The sequence below is a fragment of the Dermacentor variabilis genome, chromosome 9 (genome assembly GCF_050947875.1).
Source record: "Dermacentor variabilis isolate Ectoservices chromosome 9, ASM5094787v1, whole genome shotgun sequence".
In the NCBI taxonomy this organism is placed as follows: Eukaryota; Metazoa; Arthropoda; class Arachnida; order Ixodida; family Ixodidae; genus Dermacentor; species Dermacentor variabilis.
This window is the reverse complement of record NC_134576.1, coordinates 114,169,541-114,186,875: the sequence shown is the minus strand read 5'-3', so window position 1 is coordinate 114,186,875 and position 17,335 is coordinate 114,169,541. Positions and strand designations below refer to the sequence as shown.

General features: G+C 46.7%; 2 protein-coding genes across 3 annotated transcripts in view; one reads left to right on the top strand and one right to left on the bottom strand.

Moving 5' to 3' along the window:
- LOC142557314 (TNF receptor-associated factor 5-like) overlaps window positions 1–17,335 on the top strand; it is a 112,090-nt gene that overhangs the window by 53,412 nt on the left and 41,343 nt on the right. The gene's annotated exons all lie outside the window — the stretch shown is intronic.
- Window positions 583–4,155, bottom strand: LOC142558149 (uncharacterized). Its single transcript, XM_075670309.1, has 2 exons — window positions 3,881–4,155; window positions 583–1,024 (listed from the first exon to the last, which is right to left on the bottom strand). The coding sequence occupies exons 1-2, from the start codon at window positions 4,018–4,020 to the stop codon at window positions 778–780; spliced, it is 387 nt and encodes a 128-aa protein (XP_075526424.1). The 5' UTR covers window positions 4,021–4,155; the 3' UTR covers window positions 583–777.

Here is a 17,335-nt window from a genome sequence, read left to right as displayed (position 1 = left end):
TAACTGAGATGAGCAATTATTGCAGTTATTCGATTTGTTACTGGTAGGTACACATGGGATACCCAGGGCATATGTGCAGTAAATGTCACACCGAGACATATAATATGGCAAACATGGTTAGTATGTTCCTTACGGAATGCTACCTCTAAGGCTGGGATTGAATGTGCTTCATGGCTGGCGGCGTCTTTGTTGCGGTAGATAGAAAGTCTTCACACCAGGTGACGTCCTCATCTGGCTCTGGGAGTGAGAGCGCGGGGTGGTGTGAAACGATATTAAATGCAGCACACCTGTGTGTGTACGTTGTGAGGTGTACTTGTGAAGGGTCTCCAAAGATGTAAAGGATGCGCTTGCAGAGGAATTACTCAGCGCGTTACTGTGCGCGTCAAGATTTGGCAATGCCGGTGCGAATTCCACTGGGTCCAGTCGGAGAAAGTCAGCTTTAGAGTTTTTAAACTGTCATTGCAGCTGCGGCAAAACTGTTGGCAAAGTTGTAAGCACTAACACTTGCACGCGTTTCGTAGATATTTAATAGCCCGCACGACCAATATTTTTGCGAAATGTAGTAAGAGTCAGAGATTCGACAAATCTAATATTTATTGCAAGACCTACGACAGAAACTGATTCAAGACCTGCGACAGAAACAGGTCTGTGAATCAGTTCATAAAATTTCGAGTGAATAGATTTAAAACGAAAATAAAAATAACCAAGTCTACGAAAATTTTCGTCACGATCAGAGCCCGTGCCCAAACAGTCCACTTGAATCGTTCGGGCGAATGTTCATTCCGGTGGGCCTCGACTCTTCTGCGATGCCCCTTCTCCGTGCAGAGAGACCTTGGGGAATGTCGTTCCACGACAGCCTCCGTTGTGGACAGTCACGCTGTCTGCTGTCGTGTTCTGCCACGTGTGTCCCCCTGTGGTAACGTGCGTGGTGTCGATGGCGACGGTCGTGGAATAGTTGCCCAGGTGAACAGTACGCGCGAACGTGAACCACATGACGAGTTGGAGGGCCTTTGTTCTTGAACGCCTGCAAAACATTGTTTGAGCGGTTTACAATTACGCTGAACATTTTCTGCTTAATTGTATATGTGAGCTGCGTAAGTCTTCAACTGTGATCCGTGACTGAAGATAAGTGCTGGAGAGATTATTCGAGCATGCCGGAAGAAATGATAACAACGCTAACTCGAGCGAAGTTATTCTTACGTCTTGAAGCAGCGTGGGAAAACGTAATCGTAAATCACACTCGTAGACACCAGGAAACGACTGACGCGAATGCCAACGCCCCAGTGGAGACAACGCATGTAGCTGAAGAATTAACGGCATCTAAATTAACTAAGTAGCATCTATATGAACTGTTCATAAATAATTAGCCCCTATTTCAAATACGAAGTCATACCTAAATTTTTAACTTCCTGAGGGTAGGTAAATTCCAAGTTCATCAATAAATTCTTACCTAAAATGCTCGACCTAACAGCGCCCTACTACTTTGGTTTGCGTGAGTATGCCATGACTGCCACTGATAATGCCATATTTGCTCCTGTAAGGTACGCACGGTTTTCAAGTTTAAATATATAGATGAAATTCCTGCCTTTGAGTACTCCGACTGAACCAGCTTACACAGCTTGCACTAGATGTCAGTATCGTTACACATACCACGCAATCAATGACGGCCTGCGAAAAACAAACTTATTATTCTATAATGATCCCTCACTCTCTCTCTCTCTCTCTCTGTCTCGTGTAGCCAAAACTAGACTGCTCTAGGGCAGGCACATTGCGAGAACTATGGGGTCGCTAGGTACTGCTGTTTGCTGTGCTTACTGCTTGTCCTGCAGTTATCCATTTTTTGGAGAATTTTCGTTACTGCAATGAAATCATTTCTGTTGCTCTGATAGGACGCAAGCAGAATACAATTACTCCATTGTGACGGCCTGCAACTCTCGAAAGTTGACGCAAACAAATTTTTTTAGAGCGTACCGTTTGGTAAAACGAACCCATAGAGTACCACTTCCACCCCTGTCCTTGCTACAATGGTCAACAAGATTATTTGCGTGCTAGCCCAGGTCGCCAAAATGGCTCATCGCCCTTCAAGGAATATATCCTATAGGACAATTGCCAAATTATACCCTTGTACGCACAAGACTACTCTGGGATTATTACGCAACCAAGGGCTACGACCTCTTTTCACTGTGTCAGCGAGTGTTCCTCAGCAGATGTGCATGGCCTTACATCTTGCCCCACAAAAGTAAACCTAAATATCTCAGCGTGACATCCCGTCCTTTTCGCTTTTCTATCCGTCTATTTCAACGACAGTTCAGCACTCCGAAGGTTTAGCTGTGGAGCCTACACACTATACAGAAATAAGCCGAGGTGGTCGTAAACGCCTCGTTGCTCTGCGCACTACCGAATGAAGGCATAATGTACACTACTCGGGTGCAGTTTTAGTTAGCGCCAGCTCTCAATAATTTTTAACGTATTCGAAATACACTCGTGTGTCTCCCACTGCTTGCAGGTTAGAGAAATGCGGGTGGGCAAAAAGAATGAGAATCCCCCACAAAGTGTATTTCATAGACCCCGGACTACTTTGAGGCCTTTTGTCATTCATCGTAGTCAATCAATCAAATCAGTCAATTATTAATAAAAAGTGAATACTGCATTCAATATGATTGAAAGGTAGCGGATGGGTGCTTAGACATGACGGCCAAAGCTACAAGGTGACTGACATTTAAAACAGTCAGCCATACATCTGAAGGCAGGGCAAGTTACCGTTCTCTCGCCTTTCCTATTTCTGAGAGCCACTATCTCTTCTAGAATCTTCCCATCGAAAAACACATCGAACGTCCTTGTCGTGGTCCTCCGCTTTCGAATGTTGCATACATATCTCCATCCCGTACTGCGCGATTCAGAACTACTTTTCAAGCTTCTCTAAAGCTCTTTGCGTGAAACAGAGTAAGTGGTACGCGCGCTGTTGCAGCTAGGGCGACAATTAGCAAACACGGCGCATGCACAAGATCAAAATAGTACGCAGGACGACTGCTGGTCTGGCTGGTATTTGCGTTACTTCATTGTGCAACAACTCAGCGAACGCTTACCCCCTTGTTGCAATAATTCGCTCTACACTGGACTTTCTAAAGCTGCACTGGCGCCACTGGCTTCCCAATAGAGACAACGACGAAGCTCCCCACCATTTGTTTTCCGTACTCCTCGTATCTTGTGCCTGCGTCTCTTTCGCTGGCTTCGCCTTAGCTGTGTTAGAAGAAATAAACACGGTCGCAATATGGGAGGGAACATGGGCGTTGAATTCAGTCCCACAATTACTCGCGACGTGTGGCTTCTAACGTTACGTGCTCGTACGCAAGAAATAGTTTTCTGATGGGACGTTTAGTCTCACTGAGCATTTATTTTTTGTAAAGAGCGCGATTGTTTTGCCGGAACTTTCGAAAGTAATTTCGAAAGTGTTGCTTTTCGTACTTCTCGATGGTAAATTTTGCTGATTAGTGAAGAAGCTTCCCACTTGATCCGTGTATGATAATGTTCAATGTCGACGAAGTAACGGGCACGGGAAGGCGGTCCGGTTGTCAGCGATTGAAACGAAGCACTTCGAGCGCGAGGCTGCCCCCGCTTTTTCCCGTTTCTGGTGATCGCTGGATGCTCACTGTGGGTCCAAATGCCATCACAATGCCTCACAAAGGCTCTCGAGCTCTCATTGCGTATCACTATGCTGGTTTCACCGCCCGTATGCTCGGTGTACACAGCGCTCAGGCTGGGCGTAAGGAGCACCGGCAGCGATGCGCTCCACGTATTGCGTTTCAATCGCGAGGCACTCTACGTGTAAAAAACATAGTATATGGAACAACGCGCTTGGAGCAATAACATCGCAACTTGCCTGAAATTGACCCTGCTGACCCTGCTGGAGTCCGTGGCTCCACAGCGATGGCAGTTCCATGCTCTCACAAAACTGGACAGGCCGCCGGTCTGGTGGTTTTCCCGGGGTTCAATAATGGAGCGAATATCGCTGGGTGGCATGCTGTAGAAGTACGTCGACCCGCTGACCAATCTCGTCGTTGTTCTCTCCGTGGCTCGAAATTTCTACACGGCTGATCTCTAGTTTCGGGAGCGAATTCGATGAAGAGAACGCGCCGATGGCACTTCTTTCTCGCCCTCTTTCGTGAAACGTACGAATATGTCGTTTCGTTTTTTACTTCTAATGTCTACTGCGGGGAGTCGACCGAACTCGAGCGCGATTTCGTCTTCACGAAAATATACGTTTGTGTTGCTGCGTGTTTTATTTTTGTAAAATATGTGTAACGATATTCAGGATGACATTTACAGGACTGCATTAGGAAATAATTATGTACGTGCGTGCGTGGATGCAGAGGAAGAAGACACAAGGTGTTTTGTTATAAGTTCATTTCGGTATGAAATCAAGAATAAATTCGAAGAAGCATAAAATTTCCGTCATTTCTTTTTCTTTTTTGCGTTTAGGGAAAATAATAATAATAACTCTTGGTCACACCTTTACTTTGGCCACGTGCCACAACTCCCTCCGAAAAGAAGACAAAGAAGTGGGTAAAGCGGTCGGCATGTGGCGAAGTCAGGTGTCTTATCTTAAGCATACTTATTGTATCCAGATCATGATATTTCAGTTGCAAGCAATCCCGGTTAGAGGGAGTTGGACGGGCATAATATGAGGTGTTGCACATGCCTGAGAGGCTTGCGACCCGGATGTTGTACATCTCAGTGCAGTATAAAGTGCAAAGCAGAGAGCCGGATATGAGAACGCGCACGAGTGACTGACGAAGTCGCCCTGATGACATTCAAAATCTCATACAAACTAGCATATCTTTGTTTAAACTAATTGTAAATATATCTTGTGGCGTTTTACTTATCAATATATAACGTGTTAATATTCCTTGCCAAGGTATTATTTGTTGTTGAAACTTTATTGCTCTTGTTGCTGTCTAGTTTAATTACAGCACTACGTCAGACAAACCTATTGTGTGATCTCTGCGCTCTACACGCATTTGCACACAGCAGTGGCGGAGAACACATCTTGTACAGGAGTCAAGACATCAGCCAGGTGCCAGGAGCCCCTTTAGTCCTTTGCCCTTTTGGGTTCGTATGGTGGTGGGAAACAAAAACAAAATTTGCAGATAACAATCCGTAAACAATCTTTAGTGCGCGCTGCTGTAACACTTTGCTATGCAGCAATTTCACCTCAGCAGTTGGCAGTAAGGCAACCTCTACTATGCCAGGCACTGCATCGACTATTCAACCGAAGTGCGTAGAAGGCTGTCTAGCGGTGGATATCTTAGGCTGCACGTCATATCATGTGAAGGCTCTTACATAAGCATGTAGCACGAGATTTTCGAGATTTTGTCGGGGATTTCGTCCGCACATTGTCAACAAGAAGGTCCAAATGATTCTGGTTCATAGGTATGGTCCGACGAGGATTTTGTGCCAATGTCGTCAATCCAGCTCCACCACCAGAAACTGCACTGTCTATTTTGCAGGTCGGAATAGGAGCGCGGCGTGACGGAGGCGAACGAGAATGACGGCGGGAGGGAGAAGGTGAGCGGGCGTAGCGGGGTCTTGTCAGAGAAGCCGCAGGGTCAGGTGATAGGTTGTTCATAGAGGCAGCGATTGAAAAGGGCGAACTAAGGGGCACGAAAGTGCTCCGCAAATAAATAGCATGTCCGAGAAGTCTAGCGGCTGCGGCAGCGGCGAGCGATATGCCCAATGCGTCGGCAGTTCAAACATGTCGGCTTGTCGTCGGTGGTGCGCCATTCGGACGGGTTGTTTTGTCCATAATAATAGTAAAAGGAGCGAGGTGGGAAATTGGGTGGGTAAAGAGGTTCATAGCGCCCGGGGCTAACGGACTGAACGCCGAAAAATTCTTGGCGGACGACGGCCTGTATCAAGGAGATCATCGCCGGGGAAGGATCAACCGGCAGCAAGGAAGCGGCCGCTGGCTGTGCTGTTTTGACCTCACGACGAATGATGCGGCTGAGGTGCCTCTCGCGCCGAGAGCAGTATACGCTATTATAATTTTCGTAACGATTTGACTTCAGACTGGTGCACTTGCGAGCAGCGATACCTTAGGTGAAAAAAATCATTCACAAAGGCTATGTGTTACGTTTTTGTATTGTTACATACGAACTAGTCGCGCTTTTTGCTTGGTGAATGACTCGGGCCTTATACTGTGTGGTTTTGTCCGGCCTTAAACTATGTATGCCGCAACTGATTCGCCGTAAACTGAACTGTAATGTTTACGTTACATAGATAACACGGACCGTCTTAGTTTCGAGAGAACTGTCATGTTGACCGTTACATTTTGGCTCTAATGTAGATAAGTACAATAAAACGGAAAGCTGGATATGCGTCTCTATCACCTTACTGTTTTGCGGTAAGGCGTCATGGCATCAGGAATGTCGCATTTAGGCATCATTCCTCTTTTTTTTGGTGTGAGCGGACATGGCCACAGAGTATCATCATTGCGCCGACATGTGTGTATTTACGTGAGCTTGAACGCGTCCACAAAGCTGAGTCATAAAAGCGTGAAACAAAAAACGCTACAACGAAAGAAGACAGAAGACAAAGCGATGGCATGTAACTAACATTTATTGTTGGCTGAGCCCGTAATATAGATGTGATATACACTTCATATGTAAAAAAAAATGGAGCGAACGCAAGAGCAACATAAATTTGAGAAGGTGATCATACATGATTTTCTGTTGAGTGCCACTAACACAGCCGCGCAGTGGACAAACATATAAAGTTCGCAAATATTTAAATGTTTAAGAGTAGCATTGCTTTGTCGGATTTAACTTTTGCACAGCCAGCATGGTAGTTTGTGCGAGCTTCTCCCGAGGAACGCAAGCCTGAAAAAGCCGGCTACGTCTGCCTAAAAGGCTGCTTACAGCCGTCTTAAAACGGATGAATGTCCGCTGGTGGGTCTTGAACCAGCAGCTTTCAGAGCTGTTTCTAAAGATTCCCAGTGTGTCAATGTCGTCAGTATGATGTCTCTAGTCATTGCACAAATACTTAAGGAATGTAACTTCGACATAATTTTGTCACTGAAAACTCGGATGCGTTAGGTGCCTTGCCAGGCAGCACCTGTTGGCATGAAAGGAAGCACTGAGACCACAGACACGCACAAGAAAGGAAATGATGTGCTTGAGCTATACAGAAATCGAGGGTTTGACGGAAGCCCGTCTGGTCGGGATGAAGCATTGAAGAAATAAAACGAAGGACACTGACCAACAGAGCTATACTGGCCTCGCGGAACAGAACTATGTTGCCCTGGAAATTATAATAAAACATACAGTATCAAACGAACCTTTGAGAAACGCAAGAAAAAGAAGGCATTACGGTGGCCCTTCACCCTTTCTGCAATTTTCGTGCTCTCTTTCCTAAGTAACGGCGCAATGAGCCTTTGTACATACAGGAAATATGACAGAATAACACCGCCCTTAGTCGTGATGTTTCTTCGCTGGACTTGGAAAGGCTCACTGGATTTGGGCTTTGATGGAGGCTTGTTTACTGCTGCAACCTTGTCCTGACGTTTAAAAAAATTAAATGATCGCAGGTACTTTTCGAAATGGGTTTAAACGCAAAAGAAATGGCACGGATAACAGAATAAAAACAACATGGACAGGCACAGCGAACACTGCGGTTATTAAAACCATTTCTAAAAGCCATGTGTAAACTTGCCCGGCAGCAGCCGTTACTAAAAGATGAAAGCTACCTTTACAGAAGGAAGTGATATGGACTGTAAATTTAAGTGTAAGGAAGTGTAATCTCTACAATTTCTTCATTGAAAGTTTAGTGCGTTGACTAATATACAAAATGGGTAGCTGTTATTTTTAACGAACGACTTAAGTTCGTAGTAAATATGCTTACGACTCCTCAAAAGGACAGCGTGTAAGACACGGTTGTATTATCGCAGCGCTTGCGCATATTTTTAAATACTTTGCGCAAGTTACCTGCAACACCCTCTATGTGGAGCTCTCTACACGCAAGGCCACGTGCTTCTAATTAAACATATTATAAAAGTAGACGTACAATCAGGCAACTATTTAACAACGCACTTTCGTTTTCGTTGATGCAATTGTGCCAAAAGTGCACGAACGGAATTTTCTAGGCTTACGGGCGCACAGGTTCTACAGCACAGATGAAACGGTCTGTATATCGTTAAAACTGCTTGGTGAAACTGAACAAGGGTTGCTTATAACCAATGTCTAGAGAACGTGCATTTGGAGCGGCGTTACGTAGCTCAGCTACGCCATCCCACAACACAAAGGCTGCAGTGGGTTTGGATCGCCAAGAGCAAAATTTCTCCGCTGCAGCACCCACACAGGCTTCCAGCTGCCGCCATGCTGCCTTTGTCAGGGTGCCATCCTCATACCACCGTCTTCGAACCATAGTTGTCACGACATCGTCATTCCATCGTCGTCATGCTGGCGTCATCGTGCGGCGTCCTCACACTGTCTTTTCTCATCCACTCAACTTCGCACTCTTGTCGAGGCACCGTTGTCGTGACGCTCTCGTAAATCTGTTTCCGTAACGCCATCGTCGTCATGTCGTCGTAGTCGAGCCATGGTTTTCACGCCATCGTCATTCCGTCGTCATCATGCTGGCGTCGTCGTGCTGGCGCCATCGTGCGGCATCCTCACACCGTCTTCGTCATTCCCTCGACTTCGCACTGCCGTCGAAGCGCCGTTGTCGGGACGCTCTCGTAAATCCGTTGCCGTAATGCCATCCTCGTCATGCCGTCGTCGTCGAGCCATGGTTGTCACGGCATCGTCATTCCGTCGTCGTCATCCTGGCGTCGTCACACCGTCCTTATGAATGGATCGGTGTCGCCCCATTGTCGACGTACCGCCATTGTCTTCATGCTGTCGTAAATCGGTTGCTTTAATGCGCTCGTCGTCACACGGTCGTCGTGAAACGCTCATCACCACACTGCCACCGTTGTCTTGTCGTTATGCACGCGGTCGCATCATACACGACGAGGCATCTGGCTAGTTTGCACTAGGAAGACATTTCATCACTCGGGCAGTCGCGTCCTCCCGATGGTTCTTCCCGATTTGTTATCTGGATGAGCCGAGCACGCGCTAGCCATTCGAAGAAGGAAATGTGTGTGGAAACTACATACAGCGCAGTAACGGAAAGATGCTTTTCGACAAGCTGTCTTCACCTGGATTCGCTCGCGGAGCGAGCATCGGTGACCGCTGATGAAAACTGATGAAATCGTTGGCAGTTACGGCCGAATCCAAACTATTGAGAATTACAGCAAGATATACCGGGGCATTCGAGCCTCTCGCGTGGTGTTTCTATAAATACGCGAAGACAACATGATGTGATATAACACGGGAAACAACAGCTATGTCACGCAGCAGGAAAAGCGTCTTGGCAAATAAGTACCAGTCTTGTCACAACGCTGGCTCGATGAGGAACGCATAGCAGCAGCGTTGGCTGCGTCGCACCTCCACGGTGCAGGAGACAAGGCAGGCGGAAATACTTCGCCACCTTTCAGCGCAAAGGATAAGGGGTGTTGAGTTCGACGTTAACTGTAGGTTCGGCTCAGAGCAGTCTATGTACGTACTACGCTACCATAAACACACGGCTCCTCAGTAGAAATGTTTGTGCAAACAAGGTTCTTGTATCTAAAGGACGCCGGAGGAGAAGGAAGTAAACTTTATTGCTCTAGAAAGAATAATTCAGCGGTCAGGCCGGATGTCTTCATCTTCTATTGGTTGATGATGATCTCCGGCCTGCATGGTGTGCGTCCCTATTCCAGGGCAGCACTGAGCGTGGCTGCTAGTCGGGCATGATCCACCAGCCGCCGTTTGAGGCTAGGGTTGCCGCTAGAGAGCACGCTCCCCCACTGCTCCACACCGGAACTCTTGCCTGGCTTCGGCAAAGCCGTCTAGAAGGGCCGTCGCCGTGTATTCACTTGTCTCTGTCGTTTTTGCAGCCAAACGGACACTGCGAGGGCCCGGAGACCTTCTGAACCTCCATGCGTGAACCGAGCATGCTCGTCGACACCGGTACTGCGCGACAGCGGCGGTGATGCCGACGGCGCGTCCGTGTCCCTCTATACTCCGTTTCAGACATGAGGTGCAACGCTGTAGAGACTAGAGAGACTTTTTGCAATGGCTGCATTCCCACTTAGAAATAGTTCGCCGTTCTCGATCGCAATTGTGCCAAACTCTTCTTTGTACAGGCTTAGTCTTGGATGAAATAAAAGTATTATTCCCCAGAAACAAGCGGTGGTGTACGCCTATTTAACGCGTTGTTTTCAATCAATTTGTTTTTTTGTTGCGTTTCTTTTTGGACTTTTTTGTTGGTAGCACGCCGCGGCAACACGCTCGCGCGAGCAAACGCCGCTGGTGCTCAGCGCAGCATAGATGAAACGGGCGGAGTGGTACGTTTTCGTCACCGAACTTCTTGTGTAACTTCCCCACTGTTGCACACGATATTTGAAGCGGAATATATTGCTTGTATATTTATCATTTAAATCACACGAGAAAATAAACTAGAAAAGAACGATCCATTTCAAGCAGCGTGCCGAAACGAGGACATGTAGCGGCTGCATGAATGGCTGGGTGAGTGTGAAGATGCAGCAAAGGAAACATTTGTGCGCGAGAAGGATGCTCTGGTTTACAAGCCCGACAATATTGGGGTGTCGTACATGTGCACATGCTCCCCCCGAGTGGATTTGGCTCCACTTCTCTAGGAAACATTGTCCCCGAGCACAGAAACGCGCCTAAACATCGGCAGGTGCCACCTTCGCGGAAGCGCCGCAAAGCGTTCGCATAGGATCCATTAGTTTCTCGATGCAGGGCAGCAAAGAGAATGCTCGATTGATGGGTTTAGTGCACCACAGTAACACACGGGTTGTGAGGGACGGCAGATCCGAGTGCTGATGAACTGACTTTGATCAGTGTTTTAGGAGACGAATTTAGGCGAGCGAAGCTCGACCAACTGAAACGCTCGTTCTCTTTTCTGGTCAAATAAGTGCGTTGTACTAATTATACTAGTGAATAGCGTCGTATTAGTATGTTCCTTACGGAATGCTGCCTCCGAGGCTGTGAATGAATGTGCTTCATGGCTGGCGGAATCTTTGTTACGGTAGAGATTCAGTCTTCGCGCCAGATGAAGTCCTCCTCTGGCTCTGGGAGTGAGAGCGCGGGGTGGTGTGAAACGAGCAACGATATTAAACACTTGCACACGTCTCGCAGATATTGAATAGCCGCATGACCAATATTTTCGCGAAATGCAGTAAGAGTCAGAGAGTCGACAAATCTAATATTTATTGCAAGACCTACGACAGAAACTGATTCAAGACCTGCGACAGAAACAGGTCTGTGAATCAGTTCATAAAACTACAAGCGAAAATGCTTTAAACAAAGAAAAGTAACCAAATCTACGAAAATTTCGGTGCCGATCGGAGCCCGTGCCTGAATAGTCCACTTGAATCGTCCGGGAGAACGTTCATTCCGGTGGGGTTCGACTGTTCTGCGATGCCCCTTCTCCGTGGACCGAGACCTTGGGGAATGTAGTTCCACGACAGCCTCCGTTGTGGACAGTCACGCTGACTGCTGTCGTCTTCTGCCATATGTGTCCCCCTGTGGTAACGTCTGTGGTGTCGATGGCGGCGTTCGTGGAATAGGTGCCCAGGTGGACTGTACGCGCGAACGCTAACCGCATGACGAGCGGGATGGTCTTTGCTCTTGAACGCCTGCAAAGCAATGTTTGAGCGGTTTACAATTACGCTGAAGATTTTCTGCTTACTTGTACATGTGAGCTGCGTAAGTCATCAACTGTGATCCGTGGCTGAAGATAAGTGCTGGACATATTATTCGAGCATGCCGGAGGACATGATAACACCACTTACTAGAGCCAGGCTATTCTTACGTCTCGAAGCAGCGTGCGAAAACGCAATCGTAATTCAGACTCGTAGACTACTACACACCAAGAAACGACTGACGCGAATACTGACGCCCGAGTGGAGACAGCGTATGTAGCTGAATAAATGACAGCTGCATTAATTAAGTAGCATCTAGATGAAATGTTCGTAAATAATTAACCACTATTTCAAATACGAAGTGATACCTAAATTTCTAACTTCCTGAGTGTACGTAAATTACCAGTTCCTCACTGAAATCTTACCTAAAATGCTCGCGTAACAGCTCCCTACTATTTTTGGTTGCGATTCTGCATGGTTGCGCGAGTATGCCATGACTGCCATTGGTAATGCCGTATTTGCACCTTGAAGGTCCGCACGGTTCTCAAGTTTAAATGTATAGGTGAAATTCCTTCCTTAGATTACTCGGACTGAACCAGCTTACACAGCATGCACTAGATGTCAGTATCGTTGCACGTAACATGCAATCAATGACAGCCTGTAAAAAAAAAACTTTTGCTTCTATAATAACCCTTCACTCTCGCTCTCTCTCTCTCTCTCTTGTAGCCCAAACTAAACTGCTGTATTGCAGGCAAATTTCTAGAACTATGGGGACGCTTGGTACTGCAGTTTGTTGTGCCTACTGCTTATCCTGAAGTTATCCAGGTTTTTGGAGAGTTTTCGTTACTGCAATGAAATCATATCTGTTGCTCTGATAGGATGCAAGCAGACTAGAATTAGTCCATTGTGACGGCCTGCAACTCTCGAAGGTTGACGCAAACAAATTTTTTTAGAGCATACCGTTTAGTAAAACGAACCCATAGAGTACCACCTCCACCCCGGTCCTTGCTACAATTGTCAACAAGATTATCTGCGTGCTAGCCCAAATCGCCTAAATGGCTCATCGCCCTTCAAGGAATATATCCTATATGACAATGGCCAAATTATACCTTTGTACGCACAAGACTACCCTGAGATTATTACGCAACCGAGGGCTACGACCTCTTTTCACTGTGTCAGCGAGTGTTCCTCAGCAGATGTGCATGCTCTTATATCTTGCCCCACAACAGTAAGCCTGAATATCTCAGTGAGCGTGACATTCCGTCCTTTTCGCTTTTCTATCCGTCTATTTCAACGACAGTTCAGCACTCCGAAGGTTTAGCTGTGGAGCCTACACACTATACAGAAATAAGCCGAGGTGGTCGTAAACGCCTCGTTGCTCTGCGCACTACCGAATGAAGGCATAATGTACACTACTCGGGTGCAGTTTTAGTTAGCGCCAGCTCTCAATAATTTTTAACGTATTTGAAATACACTCTTGTGTCGCCCACTGCTTGCAGGTTAGAGAACTTCGGGTGGAAAAAAGAATGAGGATCCCCCACAAAGTGTATTTCATAACCCCCGGACTGCTTTGAGGCCTTTTGTCATTCATCGCAGTCAATCAATCAAATCAGTCAATTATTGATAAAAAGTGAATACTGCATTCAATATGATTGAAAGGTAGCGGATGGGTGCTTAGACATGACGGCCAAAGCTACAAGGTGACTGACATTTCAAACAGTCAGCCATACATCTGAAGGCCGGGCAAGTTACCATTCTCTCGCCTTTCCTATTTCTGAGAGCCACTATCTCTTCTAGAACCTTCCCATAGAAAAACACATTGGACGTCCCTGTCGTTGTCCTCCGCTTTCGAATGTTGCATACATATCTGCATCCCGTACTGCGCAATTCAGAATTACTTTTCAAGCTTCTCTAAAGCTCTTTGCGTGAAACAGTAAGTGTTACGGGCGCTGCTGCAGCTAGGACGACAATTAGCAAACAAGACGCATGCAAAAGATAAAAATAGTACGCAGGACGATTGCTGGTCTGGCAGGTTTTTGCATTACTTCATTGTGCAACAACTCAGCGAACACTCACCCATTTGTTGCAATAATTCGCTCTACACTGGACTTTCTAAAGCTGCACTGGCGCCACTGGCTTTTTGAAAGAGACTACGACGAAGTTCCCCACCATTTGTTTTCCGTACTCCTCCTATCTTGTGCCTGCGTGTCTTTCGCTAGTTTCGCCTTAGTTGAGTTAGAAGAAATAAACACGGTCGCAATATGGGAGGGAACATGAGAATTGATCCCACAATTACTCGCGACGTGTAGCTTCTAACGTTACGTGCTCGTACGCAAGAAATAGTTTTCTGATGGGATGTTTCGTCTCACTGAGCATTTATTTTTTGTGAAGAGCACGATTGTTTTGCCGGAAATCTCGAAAGTAATTTCGAAAGTGTTGCTTTTCGTACTGCTCGATGGTAAATTTTTCTGATTAGTGAAGAAGCTTCCCAATTGATCCGTGTATCATAATGTTTAATGTCGACGAAGTAACGGGCACGGGAACGCGGTGCAGTCCTCAGCGACTGAAATGAGGCGCTTCGAGTGCGTGGCTGCCCCCACTTTTTCGCGCTTCCGGTGATCGCTGGATGCTCACTGTGGGTGCAAATGCCATCACAATGCCTGACAAAGCCTCTCGAGGTCTCATTGCGTATCACTATGCTGGTTTCACCGCCCGTATGCTCGGTGTCCACAGGGCTCAGGCTGGGCGTAAGGAGCACCGGCAGCGATGCGCTCCACGTATTGCGTTTCAATCGCGAGGCACTCTACGTGTAAAAAACATAGTATAGAACAACGCGCTTGGAGCAATAACATCGCAACTTGCCTGAAATTGACCCTGCTGAGCCTGCTGGAGTCCATGGCTCCACAGCGATGGGAGTTCCGTGCTCGGACAAAACTGGACAGGCCGCCGGTCTGGTGGTTTTCCAGGGGTTCAATAATGGAGCGAATATCGCTGGGTGGCATGCTGTAGAAGTCCGTCGACCCGCTGACCAATCTCGTCGCTGTTCTCTCCATGGCTCGAAATTTCTACACGGCTGATCTCTAGTTTCGGGAGCGAATTCGATGAAGAGAACGCGCCGATGGCACTTCTTTCTCGCCCTCTTTCCTGAAACGTACGAATGTTTCGTCTCGTTTTTTTTCTTCTAATGTCTACTGCGGGGAATCGACCGAACGCGAGCGCGATTTCGTATTCATGAAATTATACGTTTGTGTTGCTGCGTGTTTTATTTTTGTAAATTATGTGTAACAATATTCAGGATGACATTTACAGGACTGCATTAGGAAATAATTATGTACGTGCGTGCGTGGATGCACAGGAAGAAGACACAACGTGTTTTGTTATAAGTTCATTTCGGTATGAAATCAAGAATAAATTCGAAGAAGCATAAAATTTCCGTCATTTCTTTTTCTTTTTTGCGTTTAGGGAAAATAATAATAATAACTCTTGGTCACACCTTTACTTTGGCCACGTTCCACAACTCCCTCCGAAAAGAAGACAAAGAAGTAGGTAAAGCGGTCGGCATGTGGCGAAGTCAGGTGTCTTAACTGAAGCATACTTATTGTGTCGAGATTTCAGTTGCAATCAATACCTGTTAGAGGGAGATGGACGGGTATAATATGTGGTGTTGCATATGCCAGAGAGGCTTGCGACCCGGATGTTGTACATCTCAGTGCAGTATAAAGTGCAAAGCAGAGAGCGAGATATGAGAACGCGCACGAGTGACTGACGAAGTCGCCCTGATGACATTCAAAATCTCATACAAACTAGCATATCTTTGTTTAAACTAATTGTAAATATATCTTGTGGCGTTTTACTTATCAATATATGACATGTTATATTCCTTGCCAATGTATTATTTGTTGTTGAAACTTTATTGCTCTTGTTGCTGTCTAGTTTAATTACAGCACTACGTCAGACAAACCTATTGTGTGATCTCTGCGCTCTACACTCATTTGAACACTGCAGTGGCGGAGAACACATCTTGTACAGGAGTCAAGACACCAGCCAGGTGCCAGGAGCCGCTTTAGTCCTTTGCCCTTCTGGGTTCGTATGGTGCTGGCAAACAATAACAAAATTTGCAGATAACAATCCGTAAACAATCTTTAGTTCGCGCTGCTGCGTAACTTTGCTATGGAGCAATTTCACCTCAGCAGTCGGCAGTAAGGCAACCTCAACTATGTCAGGCACTTCATCGACTATTCAACAGAAGTGCGTAGAACGCTGGCTAGCGGTGGATGTCTTAGGCTGCACGTCAGATCATGTGAAGGCTCCTACATAAGCATGTAGCACGAGATTTTCGGGATTTTGTCGGGGATTTCGTCCGCACATTGTCAACAAGAAGGTCCAAATGATTCTGGTTCATAGGTGTGGTCCAACGAGGATTTTGTGCCAATGTCGTCAATCCAGCTCCACCACCAGAAACTGCACTGTCTAGTTTGCAGGTCGGAATAGGAGCGCGGCGTGAAGGAGGCGAACGAGATTGACGGTGGGAGGGAGAAGGTGAGCGGGCGTAGCGCCGTCTTGTCAGAGAAGCCGCAGGGTCAGATGGTAGGTTGTTCATAGAGGGAACGATTGAAAAGGATGAACTAAGAGGCACGAAAGTGCTCCGCAAATAAATAGCGTGTCCGAGAAGTCTAGCGGCTGCGGCAGCGACGCGCGATATGCCCAATGCGTCGGCAGTTAAAACATGTCGGCTTGTCGTCAATGGTGCGCCATTCGGCCGGGTTGTTTTGTCCACAATAATAGTAAAAGGAGCGAGGTGGGAAATTGGGTGGGTAAAGGGGTTCATAGCGCACGGGGCTAATGGACTGAAGGCCGAAATTTGACAATTCTTGGCGGACGACGGCCTGTATCAAGGAGATCATCGCCGGGGAAGGATCAACTGGCAGCAAGGAAGCGGCCGCTGGCTGTGCTTTTTTGACCTCACGACGAATGATGCGGCTGAGGTGCCTGTCGCGCCGAGAGCCGTATACGCTATTATAATTTTCGTAACGATTTGACTTCAGACTGATGCACTTGCGAGCAGCGATACCTTAGGTGGAAAAAACCATTCAGGAAGGCTATGTGTTATGTTTTTGTATTGTTACATGCGAACTAGTCGCGCTTTTTGCTTGGTGAATGACTCGGGCCTTATACTGTGTGGTTTTGTCCGGCCTTAAACTATGTATGCCGCAACTGATTCCCCGTAAACTGAACTGTAATGTTTACGTTACATAGATAACACCGACCGTCTTAGTTTCGAGAGAACTGCCATGTTGACCGTTACATTTTGGCTCTAATGTAGATAAGTACTATAAAAGGGAAAACTGGATATGCGTCTCTATCACCTTACTGTTTTGCGGTAAGGCATCAGGCATCAGGAATCTCGCATTTAGGCATCATTCCTCTTTTTCTTGCCGTGAGCGGACATGGCCACAGAGTATCATCGTTGCGCCGACATGTATGTATTTATGTGAGCTTGAACGTGTCCACAAAGCTGAGTCATAAAAGCGTGAAACAAAAAAAAACGCTACAAGGCAAGAAGACACAAGGCAAAGCGATGGCATGTAA

Bases quoted from the DNA above. Each gene is read 5' to 3' on its own strand.
- LOC142558149 (XM_075670309.1), bottom strand. From the start codon at position 4,020: ATGCCACCCAGCGATATTCGCTCCATTATTGAACCCCGGGAAAACCAC. The intron at 1,025-3,880 runs GCAAGTTGCGAT...AATGTTTTGCAG, and splicing joins GTCAGCAGGGTCAATTTCAG to GCGTTCAAGAACAAAGGCCC.